Here is a 22,337-nt window from a genome sequence, read left to right as displayed (position 1 = left end):
GAGCTAGAGAAATGGCAAATCTCTCCAGTATGTCTGACAAAAAAAAATCCCCAAATGGGGTCACAAAGAGTTGGACATGACTGAACAACAAACTTGTAATTCCTAGTGTCTAGCCCAGAATAAATGTTTAATAAATGTTTGTTGACTGACTGATCTCTGAGATCCTTTCCAGTTCTAGATGTTGGGTTCTCCTGTAAATAACAAAATGTCATTTCTTTTTAAAATACCCTCTAATTCAGACCTCTCACTCAGCTGTCCTTCTCCCAAAGTCATTGGAATTAAATGTTGTGTGTCAGTTGTCAAATGAAACTGCCTATATTAAGGGTGTTTGATATCAATTTGAGGAGACAAGTGGGGAAGCTGGGCTCCCTGGAAGTGAGGATTGGGGGGAAAATCTGACCCATCGAGAATCAAGACTGCTCATGTAGTCAGTTGCCCCAAACTCCCATCACCATTCGACACAGTCCTTCCGAGTGTGCCCAGAGGCAACCTCAGATACTTCTGATTCAGATATTCTGTGCCAGCAGAATCTGATATCACAGTTCTCTCTTCATTCCATGCTGGCATCTCCTATGTGGGAACCATTCTCCCACCCCCAACCATAATGGCCAAGTGCAGGGGGATGGGGTGGGGAAGGAACCTCTTTTGGAACTCCATCATGCTGAGATACCCTCAGATACTCAATCTAATATAAGACCTCTGCTTCCCTTTAAATGCCATAGCCCATGCCATGCTTAAACTGGCTTATTCCTTCTTTCATTAAAAAAAAAATAGGCAAACAGGGTTAGGGGATTTGCCCAGGGTCACATAGCTAGTAAGTGTCTGAGGCTGGATTTGAACTCAAGAAGATGAGTCTTCCTGATTCCAAGCCCAGTGTTCTATTCACTACCTAACTGTTCCCACCCTACCTTACCCTTTGCTTGCTTCCTAATAGCTTTAAATTCCTCCTGGCAGGTTACAAAAATAGCTCATTCTCCAGTCTAGCTGTCTGAAGGACAACAAAGGATGGGGAAGTACAAGGGATAGAGCCCTGGACCCGGAGTCAAGAATCCCTGAATTTAAACCTGGCCTCAGTCATACCTAGCCATATGACCCTGGGCAAGTCACTTAACCACTCCTATCTTCAATTTCTTCATTTGTAAAATGAGCTGGAGAAGGAAACCACAAACCATTCCAGTATAATTGCCAAGAAAACCCCAACAGCGTCACAAAGAGTCAGGCACAACTGAATAACAATATGCTAGCTATTTCCCCATAAATGTCTGACTTCCCTGTAGTTTCACAGGACTGTAATCTCCCAATCCCACGAGCCTCAAGAGTTCTTAGAATAGCTCTGAAGTACGCATAGTTTATTAATTCCACAACTTCATCCTGGCCATTTGAGGTCTGGTTATACAATTGTTCAAATGTCAGCCCAGAAGTATTAGTCCATAATAACTGTTGATTTTTTAAAAAAAGAAGAAAATTCCATTTCCAAGAACTTAAAAATGACAACTGATGACTTCTAAGACTAATTATCTGCTTGGCTTTTCAGAGAGCCAACAGTTGGCACACTGTGATATATTAAATGAAAACCAGCACTTAAAAACATTTTCAAAGTTGGTCAGTTGAGAATGTGACCTTCTTAAATTCTGGCCAAGCGAGTTTTTCTAATTTCCACAAATCTGACACTTTCTTGTGTCTCTTCCACAAAGGAAGTCTATTTATTTGTTCATTTACTTATTGTTAATTCCTCAAGAGGCAATGTCATATGCTATCTAAAAAAGAGAAGTCCTGGACTAGGAGCCCTGGGTCCTGCTAGTTTCTTAGGGCCATCTAGCTCTGGGTATCTTTGAGGAAGTTTATTTAAACTCTCAGTCAGGCAAAACATGTTTTTTCAGTATTTACTACGTGCCAGGCACTGTGTTAGGTAAGGGGGGAGGGGTGTGGAGGAAGAGAAAGGTAAAAGACAGTCTCTGTTCTCACGGAGCTCAGTCTAGTTGGGGAGAAAACACACCAACTATGGAGGAACCCGATAACAGCAGGACAAACTGGAAGTAATTAATAGAAGGAAGTTAGGGAAGGTGGGATGGGAAAAGGCTTCCTGTAAAAAGTGGAATTGTAGCTCTGACTTGAAGGAAGCCAGGAAAACCAGGAGATGGAGGGAGAACGTTCCAGGCATAAGGGACAACTAGCGAAAATGCCTGGCATTGGGGACAGATTGTCTCTGGAGAGGATTGGCAAACAGGCATGAAAGGTGGGAGAAGACTGGAAGTTGTCTCACTTGTCAAACAGATAATACTACTGTATTTGCTTAGGCAGAAAACTAGTCGGAGTGAGTTCTCAACCTCAGTTTATGATTTAGAGAGGCAGCCTCAAGGCTAGAGAGCCCTGGGGCCAAGACCCTTTTCTGATTCCTGATCTTAACACGAGTCTCCAAAGAACCACAGAATGTTAGAGCTCTAGCCCTGGGTACAAGTTCTACCTGACATAACCTGATTGTGTCACATCACCTTTTGATGTTCTTGGCAGCCCCTGTAAACTGAATTAGTAAAGTAAAAAAAAAAAAATTCCTCACCTGAGAGTTCCCAGGTCTGATTTCTGTACCTAAAACTTGGATTCAGAGATTCAGATTCAGCCTCACTCAGGTGTCTACATGCAAAAGAGTGCCTCTAATAGAACCATGGGAAGAATTCAAGCAGGAAAGGATCTTAGATTTCATTTAGTCTAACCCCGTCATTTTTAAAGGTGAAGAAACTGGTTTAAAGAGGTTAGATGGAAGAGCTGAGATTTAAAGTCTCACCTTCTGACTCCCCATCCTGCCCTCTTTCTGGCATGGCCTTCCAAAACTGCAATGAGTAGAAATAAGGCAGAAACTCTACCTGAGACACAGATGCTGAATCCTCCGGCCACTGGCCATGAGGGTCTCTCAGCGTCTGACTTATGGGTCCTAGCAGCAGGATGCTGCACCTGGCTGCCAGCGGGGAGAGGAGCTAAGGATCCGGGGCCATGACTGGTAAGAACAACTCCAAAGCTCATCCTCGACTGCTGCTTATCTGTCTCTTGAAAGCACACTCATCCTCTTCACTATTTTTTTAAGCCCTTATCTTCCATCTTAGAATCAACACTGTATTGGGTCTAAGGCAGAAGAGTGGTAAAGCTAGACAATGGGGGTTAAGTGACTTGTCCAGGGTCCCACAGGTAGGAAGTGTCTGAGGCCAGATTTGAACTCAGGAGCTCCTGTTTCCAGGCTTGACTTTCTATCCACTGAGCTACCCAGCTGCACCCCTTATTATATACTTTTCTTAGATTATAGCGAGGGAACTAGTCTTAATTCTGTGCCTTAACAATGAGAGGTGTTCAAAAGCAGAATGGGCTGCCTCATCAGGCAGTGACTTCTCTCTTGCAGGAGGGAGTCTTCAAATGAAAGCTAAACAGCCACTTTTCAGAATTATTGTGATTTTGCAACAGATGGGGTGGCCTCAATGGCCTCCAAGGTATACTGGGTACGTGGTATCATTACTTTCCATAAGCTATCTGTTTTTCCTATCTAAACCCTCTATTTCACTGTCCTACCAAAAGCCTACATTCATTCCTAACTTAAAAAAACAACATTTTTCCACCTTCAATGACCATCTGAAGTTCCACTGAGGAAGCCAAGTGAGTCTCCCAGCCTTCTCTGGATGCCTATGGCACTTGTCATTGAATCATAAATGTTTTGCAATAATATCTCATGCTTCTATGGAGCTTTGCAGATTATAAAGCGTTCTCCTTACAACAACCCTGGGAAGAAGGCAGTACAAGAGATGTTGTTCCCATTTCACAGATAAGAATACTCTGGCTCTAACAGTTTAAGGGACTTACAGATGATCATAGCTTTTAGGATAGTAGGATCATAGCTCTGGTGCTGGAAGGGAACTTAGAGACCATCTAGTCCAACCCTTTCATTTTATAAACGAGGAAACTAAGGCCAAGAGAGGTAAGTGACTTGCTAAAGATCACATAGCTGGGGCAGCTAGGTAGCACAGTGGATAGAGAGCCAGGGTCTAGAATCAGGAATATCTGGGTTCAAACCTAGCCTCAGACACTTCCTAGCTGTGTGACCCTGGGCAAGTCATTTAACTCTACCTAGCCTTTGCCCCATTCTTCTGTCTTAAGAATTGATACCAAGACAGAAGTTAAGGGTTTGGAAAAAAAGAAAAAAGATCATGTAGCTATTAGATGTCTGAGATGGGACCTGGACCCAAGTGTCCCGATTTTGTATTCTATGCACTAAGCTTCGGAAGGCAAAAATCCAACCTTACTATTTTCATACCTTCCTCACAGCACCTAGCACAGGGCTGGGCGGCTACTTGATAAGCAGTAAACACCTGCTGACTTGGTACTTTAAGGGCAAAGCCCTTGTGGACTACCCTGAAAAACAGTTGGCACAACTCAGCTGGGAAAAGAAAACTTCGAACATCTTGGGCTGGGGGATATTTTCAACAATTAACTAGAAAAAGTTTTTTTCTTTCTTTCTTTTCTTTTTTTTTTAGTTCGTTCCATCTTTAGAACAGACAACTCCTGCTCCTCTCCCCCACCCCCAGCTAAGCATCAGTTACCCATTAAGCCATTTCCTCTGGAATTCTGTTCCCACCAGTGGGAGGCTGGGCTTTGGGTTCCTCTCCCGTCAGCTAGAAGCAGGGTCTTGCTGCTCCGACAGCTAAGTCAGACGTCAAGGAGCACATGGGACAGAAGGAGGGCATCTGCTTTCATTCAGACAGCTACATGAGCCACTCAGCAAGGCTGACTGGCAGGGAGTGGGCATTCTGCCCACTCCAGCCCCCTGCGCACCTTCCTCTTTTCTGACCTGCTCCGGCATGGACAGACTGTCTGCCCCAGGTATTTGGCTGATGCTCAGCCTGCTGATGTCTTCCTCATTGTTATGTCCTTCATCGTTACTCCAATCCTAAAAATAATGCCTCGTATCCAATGGTAGTTTAAGGTTTATAAAGCCCTTCACAACTATCATAGGAGGCATTACTATTCTCATTTTTTTAGATGGGGAAACTGAGGTCCTAAAAGAAGAATTTCAAACTCAAAAAAGTAATAAGTTGCAAAGCTGAGCTTCAGACTCAGGTCCTCCAACTCTAAAGCTTTTTCCATGAAGCCATACTGTTTCTATGAGCTTGTCTTCCCTTTCTTTGTATGAAAGAAGATGAGCTTCCTAAGGGCAGGGACTATTTGGGTTTTGTTTGTCCGTTGTCTAATACACAGTGCCTTGCACATACCATGTTTGTTCAAATTGAATTGGTATTCCCCACAATGCCCAAACGTAGTATTTATACATACACATGGTAGGTGCCCTTTAGGTTAGCTGGAGGGACAGTGGATAGAGCACCACGTCTGGAATCTCAGGAAGATTGGACATCTTCCCAAGTTTGAATCTGGCCTCAGACACTTACTAGCTAGTAATTGTGACACTGGACAAGTCATTTAATCCAGTTGGCCTCAGTTTCCTTATCTATAAAATGAGCTAGAGAAGGAAAGAACAAAACCACTCCAGTATCTCTGCCAAGAAAACCCCAAATGGGGTCATGAGAGTCAGACATGACTGAAAAAAGGACTGAACAACTGAAGGTGCCTTTTGGGACACTAATTGTTCAATTGCTGAGAGTACCGGTCTTACGAACCTGTTTACAATTGATGTATGTCCTCGGTAAACAGCCAAACATTGCCCAGTGACCACATCCCACTTTCTGATGGTGTGATCAGCACTACAGGTGAAGGCAGCTTCATTTTCCAACTGGCAGAAAGTGATGTAGCTTTCATGGCCTGCAGAGAAAAGGGAGAACAGGGTGAGAGGCATGAGAGATATGGACCATCATTTATTTGTTGATATTTTTAAAAAATAAACTCTTACCTTCCGTCTTGGAGTCAATACTGTGTATTGGCTCCAAGGCAGAAGAGGGTAAGGGTAGGCAAGAGTGGTCAAGGGACTTGCCCAGGGTCACACAGCTAGGAAGTGTCTGAGGCCAGATTTGAACCTAGGACCTCCCATCTCTAGGCTTGGTTCTCAGTCCACTGAGCCCCTCAGCTGCCCCCCACCCCATTATTTATTTTAGAAAAGCAAAGTGGAAAAGCAACCACCAGAAAAGGGCTGGTAAAGGGAGCGACATTATATAAGTAACTAAGAAAACAACATAGTTGACTCGTGGTACCTTAACCCAGGAGCTTATGATTGATCCCTCAGAGGGGCTCCTGCCCCCCCAAAAAAACTAGTGGTGGCCCTCCCTTTGGGGCAGATGTCTTTTCCTCTCTCTCCCTGCTATTCTTTCTCTCTCCCTCTCTATCTCTTTCCTTCCTTCCTTTTCTTTCTTTCTTCCTTTTTCCCTTTCTCTCTCTCTCCTTTCTTTCTGTCTGTTCCCCCCCCATTTTTCCTTTATCCCCTGTCTAAGTAAATAGCACCCACAGACATTTGTCAGCACCCATTGGTAGCACTCTTGACTAGCGATTGCTGAGTACTTCCAGGTGAAGGTGGGTTCATGGATCACTGACAGCAACAACTTAATAGTTAGAAAGGACCATCTCATTCAGTCAACTTCATTTTATAAAGGAGGATGTTGAGGCCTAAATAAGTGATGTGACTTGTTCAAGGTCACACAGGTAGTTTGTAGCAGAAGCAGAATCTCCCGATTCCTCTTCAGGGTTTTTCCAACATACACAAGATCTGCTGGGGATCAGAGTATGTCTACATATACAGCTGTTCAGCAGTATGTGGATGAGACATTTCTATTTTTTATTGAATTTCCCCCTATTCATCTGGATGCCTGACATCACCCAGGCAGTCTCAGAACCTCCAGGGTCCAGTTTTAAGCTACCTGACACCTCTTTCCTGGGTTTGAGCTCAGTTGTCCTTGGAAGCTCTCAACTTCCTGGGTTCTCGGAGAAGAAAACTTAAAAATACATTTTTTTTTTTTAAAGAAATGCTCAAATCTTCTTGGACAGCAGATACCAGGCCTCTAAGAAAACAGTGTTTGCAGGGATTAAGTAAACATGTGAGGAAACCCTAAAGATTAAGTTTCCCTTAAAATACACACAGGATTTAAAAGCTAAGGGCAAAATGTGTTTGGCAAAATGCAGTTCAGATTTTGTGTGTGTGTGTGTGTTTTTTCCTACCGGCCTCAGTGCATTTGCAAAATACTCCAAGACTGTCAACAAACCTTTCCTGAGACCGGATCTGTCCCCATGCTCCTCTCCCTGTCCTCCCCTGCCCCCCCTACCCCCCCCCCCAGCTCTGCGATCCGACAGTCCCAGAATACCCACAGAGAAGGCAGCAGCAACAACTTTTTAACACTGTAATGGTGCTTCTCATTAACTGCTTCACAGGAAACACTGATTGAGAAAGAAGAACTGGAAGGAACAAAGGATGATTTGTAAACTGGGGCGAGGGACATGGTGGGGTGCAGGGGAGTCAAGTCCCCTTTCTGGGTCTCAACTTCAATGATAAAATGAGGGAGTTGGATCGGATGGCACATAAAGGCTACCTCTCCATGGTGCAATTGGTCATTGCTGATTTGGAACTGGAGGTCTGAGTTCAAACCCTGCCTCTGTCACAACCTATAGGACTTTGGGCAAGTCTCAGTGACTCTTTGGTTGAGTTTCCTGATCTCTAAAGTAAGAGGTTTAGGGTAGTCGTTCTAAATCTGAACTACAGAATGTGCCCCGATTACTGGAGGAGAAAGACCCCCCCCCCCAACGAGGTCCTCATCTCGTAGGCTGGCTGACCTTGATTTTCCAGGAGCCCAGATACCTTTCTTGGAATCTACTCAGCTATGCTTGAATTCACTTTAATTGGGGGCTCCCCTCCTCTCCTCGCTCTCTCCTTCTCTCCCAACCAGGTCAGCAAACTGCAGGCTGTAAAGAAAAGAGCCGCCTTCCTCCCCACCCCCAGACCCACTTCTTTTCAGCCATGGTCTGACCATCTGGAGCTGAACCCTGTGGCTTATTTTCTTTGACAAAGCCACCCACCCCACATCTGAAAACAGAACCAGCAATGACTCATGGTTTTGAGGGGTTCATCAACAATAAGCAAAGCCCACAGCGATTAGGAAGAACTAGGAAGCACACTGAGGAAGCTTTTCAGCGGGACGTGTGGCTGTGCCAGGGCTTAGCAGAATAACATCTGGAATAGTAGCATCCATCAGGATCCAAGCCCTGTGTGCTAATCTGCTACAGTTCTGACGTAATGATGATGACATCCTATGACTGAGCACATTCAACAAGGGGAGGGAGAAAACAAGTGGCTACCCAGCAGGAAATGCTGTGACCCCTAGATATGGGGGGGAAGGAAGCGGCCTTTAGAGATCATCTAATCCAATCTCATTTTACTAAAAAAAAAAAAAAAAGAAACCGAGGCTGGGAGGAGGGAGAGGGAGATGACTGGCCAAGGGCACTCAGAGCGAATTGTGGAGCAAGGACTCGGAGTCAGATCTTCCAAGCCTAGGTTTACCCAGTACTCTTTTTATTAGACCAGGACAGAGGCCAAGAAGGCAGGTCCTGTGTTGTTAGAGGCCGATAAATCCAGAAATGCCAAACCAAAAAAAAAACAAAACAAATGGCTTTGAAGGTTTGGAGAATGCATGTAAAAGATAGTGACTGATGACATCATGGCTCAGCAATTGGCTTAAAGGTAGGATGGGTTAAGTACAAATCAAACCTTTTTCTCTGCTGCTGGGTAAATAAGTTGGTGGAGGAGGTCAAATTGATATGATGTGATAATTGTTTCCTTAAATTTAAACTACTCTTAAGTGAAAGTATTGCTTCAGTATCACAGGGGAGATTTTTTTGAGATTTTGTTTGCTTTAGGCTGTTTTAAGAAAATGATGTTTTGCCAAAAGCAACTTTTTTTCTATTTGTTGTTGTTCAGTCATGTCCCCATTGAGGTTTTCTTGACAAAGATACTAGAATGGTTTGCCATTTCCTTCTCCAGCTCATTTTATAGATGAGGAAACTGAGGAAAACAGAGTCGAAAAGCTAATATCTGAAACCAGACTTGAACCCAGGGAGATGAGTCTTTCTGGCTCCAGATCCAGCACTTTCTATTCTCTGCCTTTTTTTTTTCCTAATGGGGGGCAGAAAAATTGGTTATCATTTTGGGGAGGGATGGAGGAGGTTCTATATTCTATGGATCTCTGAGGTTGTAGGATCTGCTGAAGCCATATCTGTGAGATGTATTTATAAAATATAAAGTAACTATTTTAAAAGAACATGAACTTGAGCAAATCACTTAATTTCTATCTGTTTCACTTTCCCAAGCTACACAATGAGAACAACATTAGTGTCTCCCTCCCGGGGTTGTGCAGATCAGATGAGATAATATTTGTAAAGTGCTTAACGCAGTGCCCAGCACCTACCAGGCACTCTGTAAATGTTATCATTATTATTATTTAGCCCAGTGATGTTACCAATTGTCCAAAAGTGGTCAAAGCTCTTCTTATGGTCAGAGCCCACGGCTTCTGAATATCCCCAATCGACAAGCATTTATTAGGTACCTACTGTGTGTGTGACCCACAATAAAATGCTAAGCCTTGGGGATACAAAGGCTAAGACTAAACAATCCCTATCCTCAAAGAGCTTCCACTCTATCAGGAGAGACAAAATACATGGAAATGTGCAAAATATCTACAACATAAATTTATGGGAGAAAAGATCAGGAAGTCCTTCATGTTCAAGCAGACTGGAACTTGAGTGGAGTTTTGATGGTAACAAAGGATCTGAAGAGATGGAGATGATAAAGTAGGGCTGTCTTTCAGGCTTGGGGGACAGCCAGTTCAAAGGAGTGTAAGTTTCATGAGGTCGTCCACCATGTTTGTACCTTTTCTACTACCACATGGAATATGTGCTCAAGAGCAAGCTATTGATGATTGAAAATTTTCAGGTAGAAGAGCATGGGTATTCCTGAAAGTAGACCATCACAGTTCATCTGTCATAGTATACTGATTTCAGAACTCAAATCACTGAATCCCAGGAGAGCTGGAAATAGCCTAAGTGGCCATCTAGACCAACATCAGACATTGCCATGACAACGGTATCGGCAAATAGCCTTCACCGTAGAAATCTATGGTGCCATTATCCACTCTTCCACTCTTATTTTTTCACCTTGTCTGCCTTCTATGGGGCTTCAAGATTATTTGGTCCTTGTTAATTTTTCATTTTGAGTGTTAAGTCCTTTCATTTGTGTATGAATTGACTGACTTGGAAGTTCTGCAACAAAAGTTATCACGTAGGCTGCATTCTTCAGCTCTGCTTAAACGGGGCTTGATAAAAGCTTTTGAGAAGGCATTCAAAAAATGAAGTGGTGGGAGAAACAGACTGAGGTTAAAGGCTTTCTTGCTTGGTTGTCATTATCTCCTTCTTTTTCATCTTCCTCACCCCCAGAATCATCCTCTTTCTCCTCTCAATGTCCAAATTGTCTCTCCTCAGGTTCTGATAACTCTTCTTCAGATGGTGGAATGCCTCAGCATCAGTTCCCAGACCAAGGGCCTGGATCACCATTGGAATACAGTAGTGTTGGCCATAGAAAGCTGGAAATTGAAGAAAGAATCTTTGAACTCTGACTGGGATCTAGCCTCAAAAATGGGCCCTCCAGGGAAAAGTTTCAACAGGATCCTCCTTATTTTTTCAAAATATTTCAATAATTCTATTTCAGTTGGTTTCCTTTGTAATCCTAAAATTTTGTTTTGTGTTCTTAAAAGCATTATTTTGAGAAGATTTCACCAGATTACCAAAGGAGCCCATGACCCAGAAAAGGCCAAGAACCTGTTTCTGAGAAGACTCTCTAAATTTAGCTCAGCTGGGCACAAAGGAGCACACCGGTAATCCCAATTACTGAGGAGATGGAGGCTAGTGAATCTCTTGAGATCAGGAGTTCTGAGCTGCAATGAGTTCTGATTAGGTGTCTACACTACATGTGGCACCAACATGGTGAGCTCCAGAAATGGGGGGTGGGGAGAATTGTGCCCTAAGTTGTTCAAGTTGGGGCAAACTGGTCCCAGGTTGGAAATGGAGCCGGTCAAAGCTTCTATATAAAGCAGAGGGAAATCGGGTCTGTGAATAGTCCCTATAATTTCAGCAAGAGGGGGAGAACCAGTTTTAAAAAAAGAAAATTAGACTGGTCAACTGACAGGCACACAGGATAACAGATTTAGATCTGGAAGGAACCTTAGTGGACCACCTAGTCTAAATTGCCTCATTTACAGATAAGAAAACTGAGTCTAAAGCAATAAAGTCAATTACTCAAGGTCACACATGTAATAAGTAGCAAAGACAGGATTTGAACATACATCCTGTAAATCCACTTCTCTTTCCATTCCACCACCCTGCAATCTGTTGCTCAGCCCTCCTGGCTTTTTGAAAGAGTTTAGATTCTGATGGAATGGCTAGGGTCATTGCAAGCTTGTCAATGGAGAGAGCCCTCAAATGAATGAGGTCATGAGTTATAGGAATCTCATTCACATAAATCACTCACCTTCCTTTTTTATATATAGTCTGCACTGACCAAATCGCCACATAAGGTTGGTACATATGGTAAAATTCTCCCACATTTTAAGTTGGAGAATGACATTAACTGAAGAATGAACTCTTCTGCGATGGGGAAGAGATCCATTTGGCAAATATTCCTTTCTGCTTACTCCTTATTGCTGACTCAACACAAGTGTGCCCCACTCTGTGACAATTCAACATGCCACCCTCAAACCAACGAACTGGATCAATGGAGTGATAATTGTTCACTCCACAATATTAAAATGATCCTTTGTTTTATCTGAGAAAGACTTGCATGCTCCCTTCTCATCATCCCTTTTCATCAACCTCAATGCATACAGATGGACCATTCTTTTAGTTATTAGAGATGAGAAAGACATATGGAACTTGGAAGTTGCTTTCATCTTCTTGGCTGCACTCCTTCCCCCTTTTTTTCTTTGGCAAAATAACTCCTCGGATCCCTTCTATTCCTTTAGAATCCTACCTTCCTTTTTCCTTCAAAGTAGAACCCAGAGCTTTAGAAATCTTTTCCTCCCCAGTTTCCTCCCCACTAACAACTCCCTAGTTGTTAGTGCCCCACCTCTGAAATTACTTGGCATGTATTTTGTGTATACTTCTCATTTATTTATGTAGCAGGGGTTGGACTGGAGTATATACCCTGGATCACCCGTGCCCAGGACACTTCTGGTGAGACTAGTCATGGTGGAAGGACTTGGGTACATTGGAATGAAAACACAAAACCCTTATTGGCCTCTTGAGAAAGAAGAGCCGCTCACTCAGAGGATTTTAAAGGGTAGTAACCCACCTTCTGACTCTCTTTCCTCTGGCAGGTTCATGTAAAGGTATTAAAAACTCTTCCTAAAGATCGAGGGGGATGGGAGAATGGCCCCTTTCCAACCCAAACAACTTGTGAGCCACAGGTCGTGTGAAATCAGAATTGGGGTTCAGTCCAGTAAACTTTAGCCCAGACCTCTGGCTGCTTCTTCTGCTTTGTATTTCTTTGATCCTGGGTGATTGAATAGTGATCCCAAGATGGATTTTGTGAGCAATCTTAGAAGAGAGATTCTGAGTTCTTGGTCAAAATTGACTGACAGTCAGTTAGACTTCTTCCTACAGTTTTATTATTTCATAGTTATCATCTCCTTTAGTAGACTGTATCCAAGGAGATAATATCCCACAACAGAACAGTTTCATCTTTGTCTTTGTATCACCAGTGTCTCACTCTGTGCTTGGCACATAGTAAGCATTTAATGAATGTTTCTTGATTGATGGCTCAATTTACCGAAGTATTCGCAGTCCTTTTCACAGTAAATCTTCCGAGTACATAATAGCTAACACCGACCTAGTACTTCATAAGGTTTGCAAAGTGCTTTGCGTATGCTTTTTCATTTGAAATACAGCCAATTTCTAAAACAAATCTGATTTTTATAAAGCTTCTCAGCAGCCTATCTCTAATAAGGTGAGGCACAGCTGTATACATGCCCTTTTTATAACCAGGAGTTTATAACCATCCGAGAAGTTAACTGCCAAGAGAGGGAGGAGATTAACTCCTCACCTGCCTTGCCAAAAGACATAGATCTGGAAGGAATTATTTGGATAGTTCAGGGTCAAAGTGAAGTGTAAAATGCTTATTAAGTGGGGCTGCAAACTACAATGTGTCTTGTTTTAAATATCAACCTCCTGGGAAATTATAACAGTAGTTATAGATTACTATATCCTATTCTGAGTCTGTCAATGTGTGCTTATGAATCTTTATATTTAATATTTTTTTTAATGGAAGACATACATTTCTGTCCCATACCTCATTCACATTGTACAAAGAAGACCTTTCTACTGCCCTCTTTTGAGAAACCCAGGGTATGAGCCAAACATAAACTTCAAGTAATTTTTCCCCTGAGGGACTGGAGTGGGGGAGAGGGGGTGGCGTATAAAGAGCCAAAAAATGTGAGAAAAGGCACCTAACCCTTCTCATTAGAACCAAAGTTCTCCAAAGTTTGAACCCGGTTCCCATACATGGGTTGAAAACAAAGGCCGGGAGAGAAGAGGTTCTGGTTTTTATACTTATGGCTAACATATTTTTTCCCCCATGAGAGAAGAAAAGATACTTTTATTTTGTCTTTTTTTTTAAACTCCTGTGCTTAATATAGTACTAGGCACATAGGAGGTACTTAAAGGCTTCTTGATTAATTGCTTAATTTGCAAAAGGATTCCCAAATATGAGCTTCTTTCCACAGAGAATTTCCTGAATACATGTGAAATGTTTAACTTGCAAAAAAAAAATCTGATTTCTGTGCTATAACATCTCAGTAACAGGACTGTAATAAGGTAAAACCCACCTGTATACTTTGTTTTTATAACTATGTTCTCCCAAGGAGTTCCAAGGTCAATAGAAGTTCTTCCTAGTCTGTCCCCATTCTTGAATTCTAGATCCATAAAGCCAGGAATTTCCCACTCAATCCTCTCACCTCTTTACTGCCTTCTCCATTCTCTAAGAGTTCCTTCCACCCACTGAAACCTGCCGCTAACACTGGAGAATCACATTTTCAGGGGCTGTTATCTGAATAACTCAGAGCTGGTTCTAACACTTTTTATTTTTCGCTATAGGTGGGGTATAAAAGGGGTCTATAAAAGGAGCCTCTGTATTCTAGAATGGTAAGCACTTCACTGATTTAAATGCCCCAAGAAAGACAATGTATCAGATGTTATCAATCCTATCCTGAGAATCATAAATCCACTAATCAGTATTTAGCGAGTGCTCACTAATACCCATTCTGTAGGGATCTGATGTATCCATCATTGGTGGTTGTCCATCAATGGTGACACTTGAAGGCAACTTCTTTCTGACTACTGACTCTCCGTAGTGAATAGTTGCAAAGGTAGCAGAGCACATTGTCCTTATTTCAAGGACGTATGTTCTCTTAAGAAAAAAAGATTGTTTTATTCTCAGCAAGACTGCACTGATTTCACATCCACCCTCCCAAGTTAATGAAAATTTAGTATTTCCCCCCATTGAGCATTTAATATCCCTTCATGCTAGAAATGAGGCAGCTAGGAGGCTCAATGGACAGAGTGCCAGGCCTGCAGTCAGGAAAGCATCTTCCTGGGTTCAAATCCAGCCTCAGACACTTACTAGTTGTGACACTGGCAAGTCACTTAATCTTCTTTGCCTCAGTTTCCTCACCTATAAAATGAGCTGGAGAAAGAAATGGCAAACCACTCCAGTATCTCTCTCTGCCAAGAAAACACCAAATGGGGTCATCAAGTCAGACATGACTGAAAAACAGCTGAACAAGATCCCCTTGAAACTCTAACCATTAAGTGGAAAAATCTGAGCAGGAAAGAGTAGCCATTTCCCCACTCAAACATGAAACTTTTCGTAGGATCATTCCTCAAATCTAGAGCTCAGAAGCAGTGATGAATTCCTGAGAATCAGGTTTAAGTAGAATAAAACTGAGGGAACCTAGTAGAAGTAGCAGCAGTTGTGAACAGGAAGCAGAGGGCGATAAAGAGAGGACAAGGATGGCTGTGGGCAAAGGAGGGAGATAAAATGGCCTCAGTTTGAGGAGCAGTGCATTGGAGTCTCCAAAGGGACCCTTTGGGGTATGGAAATACCAGATTGGGCGGAGCTCAAAGGAGATCACCTATAAAATGTTTCCATTTGCTTTTATGAGAATATAGATACAAAAATGGGTGCAGAATCATAATGTGGTCTTAAAACTGGTGCTGAATTTGGAAAACATTTTGACTTTAAGGAAAGAGACTGGGCTCTGCTCAAATCAGGACCTTCTGGGGTCTACAGTTTACAGTAAATCACAGTTCTTTTTTAGCCACAGACAAGAAGCTGTTGTTTTTTTTTCATTTGAAGCAAAGTCTCAGTTCTCAGCATGAATATTAGCAGGTATCAGATAAGTCAAAATTAATTTCTCCTTGGCTATGCATTGATTAAAATATCTTTTCTCTTTAACAAAACAAAGAGGTGGCATGATGCACTAAAAAAGAGTACATTATCCTTTGGCAAGTCATTTAACATCCAAGGGCTTCAGTTTTCTCATACATAAACGGGCAGAGTTGGCTTAAATAGTCCCCGGGAGTCTCTTCAAGCTCTAGATATATGATCTAATGATTCTTCTTCATAATATCTGTAAATTTGGGGGAGGGCTGAGATAGTAAGATAGCACAGAACAAAAAAAGCCCCCAAATTTCCTAAAGATAACCTTTGGAGATGAAAGTTTCCAAAAGGGGGCAGTATGAAGACAGTAAGTTGAACAGCAGGTTCAATAAATAGGAATTGGTAGAAAGAGTTCCTTACCTGGAGCTCTCCACAAAGGAGATTTTTTTTTTTTAAGCCGAAAAATAGAAAAGCCACAAAACAAATAAGGGCACATCCTGACCTTACTTGTTTGGCTTAAAATCACAAAACCCAAGGATAACAAGGCTGGAAATGACTTGCTCAGTGTCACATAGCTGGTTAGTGGCAGGGGCAGGACTAGAATTTGGGTTTCCTGACTCCTAGTCCAGAGATGATCAAACTCCAGTTTGCTGGCAAATATTCTGCATGGGCCTCCCTCCCAATTACTTAGCCTCCTTCATTGGTCAAGCATATCCATTCCATGAACCCTTCCTTCCCTCCCAAAAGAACAGAATTAGCTTCCTGTCCAAAATGGCTGCATCCAAAGCTATGTGTTCTTATAGCTGTGGCCCCATTTAAAAAACTCCTTGTAGGATTCAAAAGCTGGGAGGACCCACTATTATCTATCCCAGTCCTCAAGGAGACATAATCCAGGGTGCCCTAGAGGCTGGAGGGAAGAGGCCAGAGGAGGATGGGAAAGATAGGCTTGAGTGGCCCTGTGGCACTTTCTGGGAGGCCAGAAGGGTCCTAGACAGGGGAGGAGCAAGAAGACAGGCTGAAGTGTGCTCTCTACCTTGGAAGTGTCCATGACACTGGCTGTCATCGGTGCTCCACAGGCGAGCAGTGCCATCCTCGCTGCCTGTCAGCAGCCGCCGGCCGTCGGGGCTCAGACTGAGCCAGTTGATACCTCCTCTGTGATCTGTGCAGACCCTCAGGGCCGAGCCATTGCCCCCCATTCTGCCACACTAAGGGAGGAGTCCCACGAGGGAACCCCCTCTAAGGAGGGGCTCCCCAGCCAAAGGAAGGCAGGTTCCTCCAGCAATTGCCTTCGGACATCACCTTGGAATTACACTCCCAGTACAAAGCCTGCAAAAGGTATTCATTCATGGGTACAAGCGGGCACGAACAATGCATTCCTAACCTTGCAGAAGCACCGCTGTTCCTAACAAGCGCATCCCCATCATCTAGTCCCTCACTTCTCAACCCCTCAAAAGATAACTCAAGAGAAAAAAATCAACCCAAGTGATTGAATACAGCCATCAAAACTAGCCACAGAAAAATGAGATTTCACCTCCTCCTCCTTCTCTGCCCTTCTCACCAGTGCCTAGGTTTAGGACTGGAATTCATTGTCTGGAGATTAACCAAATCCCCTCCCCCCGCCCTAGCTCCCTAGATTTCTCCCTCCTTTTTACCCAGGAGGAATTCCCTCTACAAGACTTATAACTCGTTGGGGATGCCCCGCCTTCCCCATTTTAGCTGAACCCACAGTCTGTCCCCTCTTTCAACACTATCAAAACCCTTGTGGTCTCACCCTTCGCCTAGAGGGTTTCCACCCCAGAACCCTAAAGAATACTGTGAGAAGTGATTGTCCCAAACTTCCCATCTCCCCCCAAGCCTTCCAGCCGCACTGTTCGCCCCAGGGTACACCTACAACCAAATCCAAAGAGAAAGCCTCCAGCCTCATCCCAAGGTGCAGCAACTCACGGACCTGCCTAGAGCCCACGGTATGGGGGGCTTTTCTCTTACACGCCCCTAAACTCTTACTCCGCGCTCAACTCAGTCCCTCTTAGTGGATGACTTAGAACAATAAAGTGCAGACTGGCTCCTCCTAGGAGACCACCCCTCAACCTGTCCCCTCCCACTTTTCGGGACTGCTTTCCCCACCCCTAACCCCTACTTCCAGCTTCCTCCCTCCCGTGGTTCTCAGCCTCCACAGGGGACCTAATCCCTCCCCGCCCCCCACGCCTTCCTCCTCTCCCGGCGCCAGCTTTAACTCACCTTTGCCCCTACCCTCAATCGCCCCCTCCGGCACCGCTCCTTTCTACGCTCTCGCCTTCTCTCCCCGCCCCTTGCTAGAGGAAGGCTCCACGTGGAAACTTTCCCCAACCGCCCCGACCCTCTACAGGCCACTCCAGCCCGGGCTCCACGCAGCGCCCCCACCCCCTCACCTTCCCCAAAGGCCCGGAGGGGAGGGGAGAGGAAGGCGGAAGGGGGTGGTCAGTTCTCCCGTCCCGGGGGAGGGGGAGAAAGTCACCCCTCCTTGGGTTTCTAAACTGACTGAAACCTAACCACACCCCCTCCTCCCCTGGGGAGTCGGTGGGGGGGCCGGGCAGCCGGAGATCGAGCAACAGACACCCATGTTCGCACATACATATGGACACCTACGTTTACCCTAACCAGACTCGGGGCTCTTACTGGGAAGGTGGGGAACGGCAGAGGAAAAGCTTGTCCTTAGGGTTAAGTTCTAAATTTGCTTCTAGAGGGAAACTGATCCTCTCTTTCCCGTCCCTAAAATGAGGCATAAGTCCCGAATGGTGAGGTGCCCCGAGACAGTTTGGGGATTCATACGGTCCGAACCCTCCACTTTTGGGGGGGGGGATTGAGATGGAGGGAGGGGACCACTCGTCGCTGTGACCTTGGGGAAGTCACTGCAGACATATTTCTGAATTTCGTCTCTAAGACAAGGATTTTGGACTAGATCAGCGGTTCTTCAACTTGGAGTCTATTCTTTAAAAATGCTGAGCCATCCTCCCCACCCACCCCCCATAGTTTTTATGGGTTATATTTTTTATAGTTGCTGCATTAGAAATGAAAACGTTTTAGTATTGTTATGAAAAGCTTTGACCTCACAGACCCTCGGAAAAGCTCTCGGCCCCCCCGGGGTCCCTAAACCATACTTTGAGAACCCTGATGATCTCCACTGGCCTTTCCGCCCCCAGCCCAGATTGGCTGTTAAGTTTCTCCTTTCCAGGGAGGACTTGGGACGCTTACTTTAGCCACAGGACCAGTAGAGCAATGCCTAAACCTGCTCAGCGTACAGGCTTGTCTTGAAAGCAGCAATCAAAAAGGAGCTCCTGGCACCCAGGTCCTTTGTTAGACCTTCCCCCACCCCCCGTGGCTGCTCCTCCTCCTCCTCCTCTTTTTCCTCTCTCCCTTTACTACCCCCATCCTCCAAGTCTTCAAGCTCAATCTGATCTACCCGCTGAGGTCTCTACAGGAATCCCTAAACCCGGGCCCTTGAACCCTCTCCCAGAGCTTCTTTCCCCTGTTTCTCATTAGAGCAGCAGTGCCGGGACTCAGAGCCTCAGTCCATCAACCCAGCAGTCAGGGGAGTGGAGGAAGGGGGAGGGGAGCGGTGATTGGATAGGTGGGGAGGAATTGACCCACTCGCTTTAGGATCCCTCTAGGTCCTAAAGGTAGCAAGATTTCCCCAAATCCTTTCTAATCTTTCCCCAAAGTTTATAAAGTAGAGAAGAGACTAATGATTCCATCGAATGACTAGGCTAACCTCTCTCCCCTAAAGAAGGTGCCCAGACCTCCCCACAAAATGATCCCATTGGCAAGGTCCCATTGGTTATTGAAGTTTACCTGGCACAAAAGGAACTTAAAAGGGAAGAGGAATTACTCAACAAGGCTTTATTAAAAGGCACCTGAGGGGCAGCTGGGTGGCTCATGGAGAGATCCAGACCTAGAGAAAAGAGATCCTGTGATCTCAGGCACTTCTTAGCTGTGTGACCCTGGGCAAGTCATTTAACCCCAAAGGTCTAGCCCTTACCACTCTTCTGCCTTGGTACCAATAAACAGTATTGATTCTAAGACAGAAGGTAAGAGTTTAAAAAAAAAAAAAGTACCTATCCCTTGCTAAGTGCTACAGGCAAACAAAGGACAAGATCTCGACCTTGTGGGAATTTACAATATTGTTGATGAGATAAGATTAACCCTCCATCTTATCTTTTATATTATATATGCATATAATACATATATATATATATAACCCTCCTTTCCATTTTTGCCATCCATACTGCCATCACTCTAATAGAGGACCTTATTTACTTCTTGTCTAGACTAATGATGGGCAAACTACAGCCTGCGGGCCAGATGCGGGGGGGGGGGGGGGGGGGCCCGTGAAATGTTCTATCCAACATTATTCCTAATCTGATGAATACAAGAAGTAGGATACAATACAATGGAACTTCAAAAGAGTTGCCTTAGAAACAGACTGACAGATGAGCATTTCCTTTCCTTTGGCCCCTCTTTAAAAAGTTTGCCCATCACTGGTCTAGACCAATGCCCTCTAATCTGATAGTCTCTCTTTGTCTCTAGCTTTTCCTCTTTCCAATCCATCCTTTACCCATTTGCTAAAGAAAAATTCCTAATGCACAGATCTGACTGTGTGTTACTAACCTAATTTTTTAAATGCTCCCCCCCCAAGGTTCTCTGTGGTTTACCAGTTAAAATGCACACTCCTTGGTCTAAACTCCAGACTGGCCCCAGCCTACATTTCCAGCCTTTTGAAGCCCTCCCATCAGATTTGACTTCCCTGATTTCATTCACCTTCCTGGATTTCATTCACTTTCCCTGATTTCATTCTATCCTTTCCCATACTATGTCTCTCTCCTTCCCTCAACCTCCCCCGCCCATTATACCTTAAAGGGTATCCCTGGTGAAATCCTTCTCCCTTCCTTCCACAGTCTCCATAAATTCTTTCCTGAATCCTCAGTTCTTTCCTGATATAAGTCAATATAAATACAAAACTCAAATCTCTCATACCAAACACTGTTTGATCTTCTTTTCACTTATATAGTCACCTGCATATTTGTCTTATTCCTACTCCACCCTCACTAAATTGTAAACTCCAAGACAGGTGGAAAAAGCTTTGTTTTGTTTCATCTTTATACTATATTTTCAGGTTCTATCAATTAATAAGTGTTGAACTGAATTGAATTAACACTAGAAGAGGAATTTAAGGATACTTCAAAGGAGCAAGCAAATGTTTGCATCAACTGACAATGGCATGAGGGGAAAGGAAGGATAAAAAACACTGGCATGATTTAAAAAAAAGGGAGTCAAAGTTTTCTTTGTCCTGTGTTCATGTCTAAGCTAGCTTCATGACCAGAAGCAAGTCACTTCTCTTCTCTTTATCTTGGTTTCCCCATTTGTAAAATGATAAGGTTGGACTAGAAACTAGAGGATCTTTAGGATCTCTTCCACTTCTAAAAGTGTAGGTCTGCTTATGGTATCAAGGAAAGGGTCTAGAGAAGGTTCTAAGTCTGCTTCTACTGCCTAATTGAGTGATCATGACTTTTCTGAGCCTCAGAGATAATATTTATTACATGTTTAACATAGTGCTTGGCACATAGTAGATATTTAATAAATATTTTCTTTCTTCCTTCCCTTCCTCATTCTTTTCCTCCTTTCTTCCCTCAATTTACTCATCTATAAAAGGGGTTTAACAAATATGTATAAGGCAAAATAAATTTCAATGGCTGTATAAATTATTTTGTGTGTGTATAAAACTACTGAAATTCTTGAGGCAATATTTCTTAATTTTAGAATTATTTGTTAGCTCATCACCCAAGAAAATCTAAAGTAGCCAGTGAACGCCTACCATAAATCAAATGGGCACCAATAAGATCGACTGAGGCAGAAAAGCAAGCACAGCTGAAGAGAGAGGGAAAAGAAAAAGATTGAACTCTGATGTCCATTTTATATATCTCTTATGACCTCATCATCTAGTTCTCTCCCCTTCCAAGACATTCTGATTGGCAAATAGCCATCAAGGAGGTGGACTTAGAGACCCACAACTCCTCCCTCATCACTTTGTCAGAGGAAGAGATGGGTCTCAAAGGAAGCCAACATACGCCCTTCCTCCTCTACAGGTAGCTGGGTCACCGGCTACTCTGCTGACTTCATTACCTAGGACAGTTCTTGTTTACAGATAAATAAGTAGTGGGTCTCCACTCCATCTGTGTAATAAGTCGGCCCAAAGAGATGTCTTGAGGTCTGGGAGTAAATTATTTGGAAGCTTCAAAAACCAAAGTTCAAGAAAGGCTTCACATAAAAATGATTACAATTCAATATTAATTTCTACACACCTGTGGGCACACATATACACACATAAATATAAACTTCAGCACTTAAAGCCATCATCTCTCTTTAATGAATAGTATGTTTCATCATCAGTGCTCTGGAATTATAAATGGAATTGCCGTTGGTTTGATTATAGTTCTTACTGCTTTCAAAGTTACAGTGTGAGGAGAGAGAACAGGACAGACAGAAGAGATACAGACACCTAGGCAGCTAAGTGATGCAGTAGATAGAGGCAGTGTGGTAGGGTGCAGGGGTGTCAAACTCAAATAGAAATGGGGTCACTAAACCATTCCTTAAGGAGCCCTATAGGCAGCATATTGACTTAGAAAACCACATATTGACACTACCTGTGTTCAATTGTATTTTTGACTTAGAAAAGGAGTCAGGAAAGCATCAGAGCACATCTGGCCTCAGACACTAGCTGAGTGAGCCTGGACAAGTCACTTAACCTTGTCGGCCTCAGTTTCTTCATCTGTAAAATGAGCTGGAGAAGAAAATGGCAAACCACTCCCCTATTATTGCCAAGAAAACTCCAAGTGGGGTCATGAAGAGTCACACATGATTGAAAAATGACTCAACAAAAAAGTATGAGATACCTTGCCATATGTCATGCTTA

The 22,337-nt window shown here is 43.6% G+C and overlaps 1 protein-coding gene across 1 annotated transcript in view; it reads right to left on the bottom strand.

The window, feature by feature from the left end:
• The window catches only part of WDR86 (WD repeat domain 86), a 54,779-nt gene extending 38,192 nt beyond the window's left edge, over positions 1-16,587 (bottom strand). Inside the window, exons 1-2 of the mRNA XM_044678115.1 lie at positions 16,425-16,587; positions 5,652-5,793 (exon numbers count right to left, since the gene is read on the bottom strand). Of these exons, the coding sequence (XP_044534050.1) occupies positions 5,652-5,793; positions 16,425-16,587 (305 nt within the window). The remainder of the gene's footprint in view (positions 1-5,651; positions 5,794-16,424) is intronic.
• Positions 16,588-22,337: the final 5,750 nt, after the last annotated feature.

This window comes from Gracilinanus agilis, chromosome 5 (assembly GCF_016433145.1).
Source record: "Gracilinanus agilis isolate LMUSP501 chromosome 5, AgileGrace, whole genome shotgun sequence".
Lineage (NCBI taxonomy): Eukaryota > Metazoa > Chordata > Mammalia > Didelphimorphia > Didelphidae > Gracilinanus > Gracilinanus agilis.
This window is presented reverse-complemented; position numbering and strand designations above follow the sequence as displayed.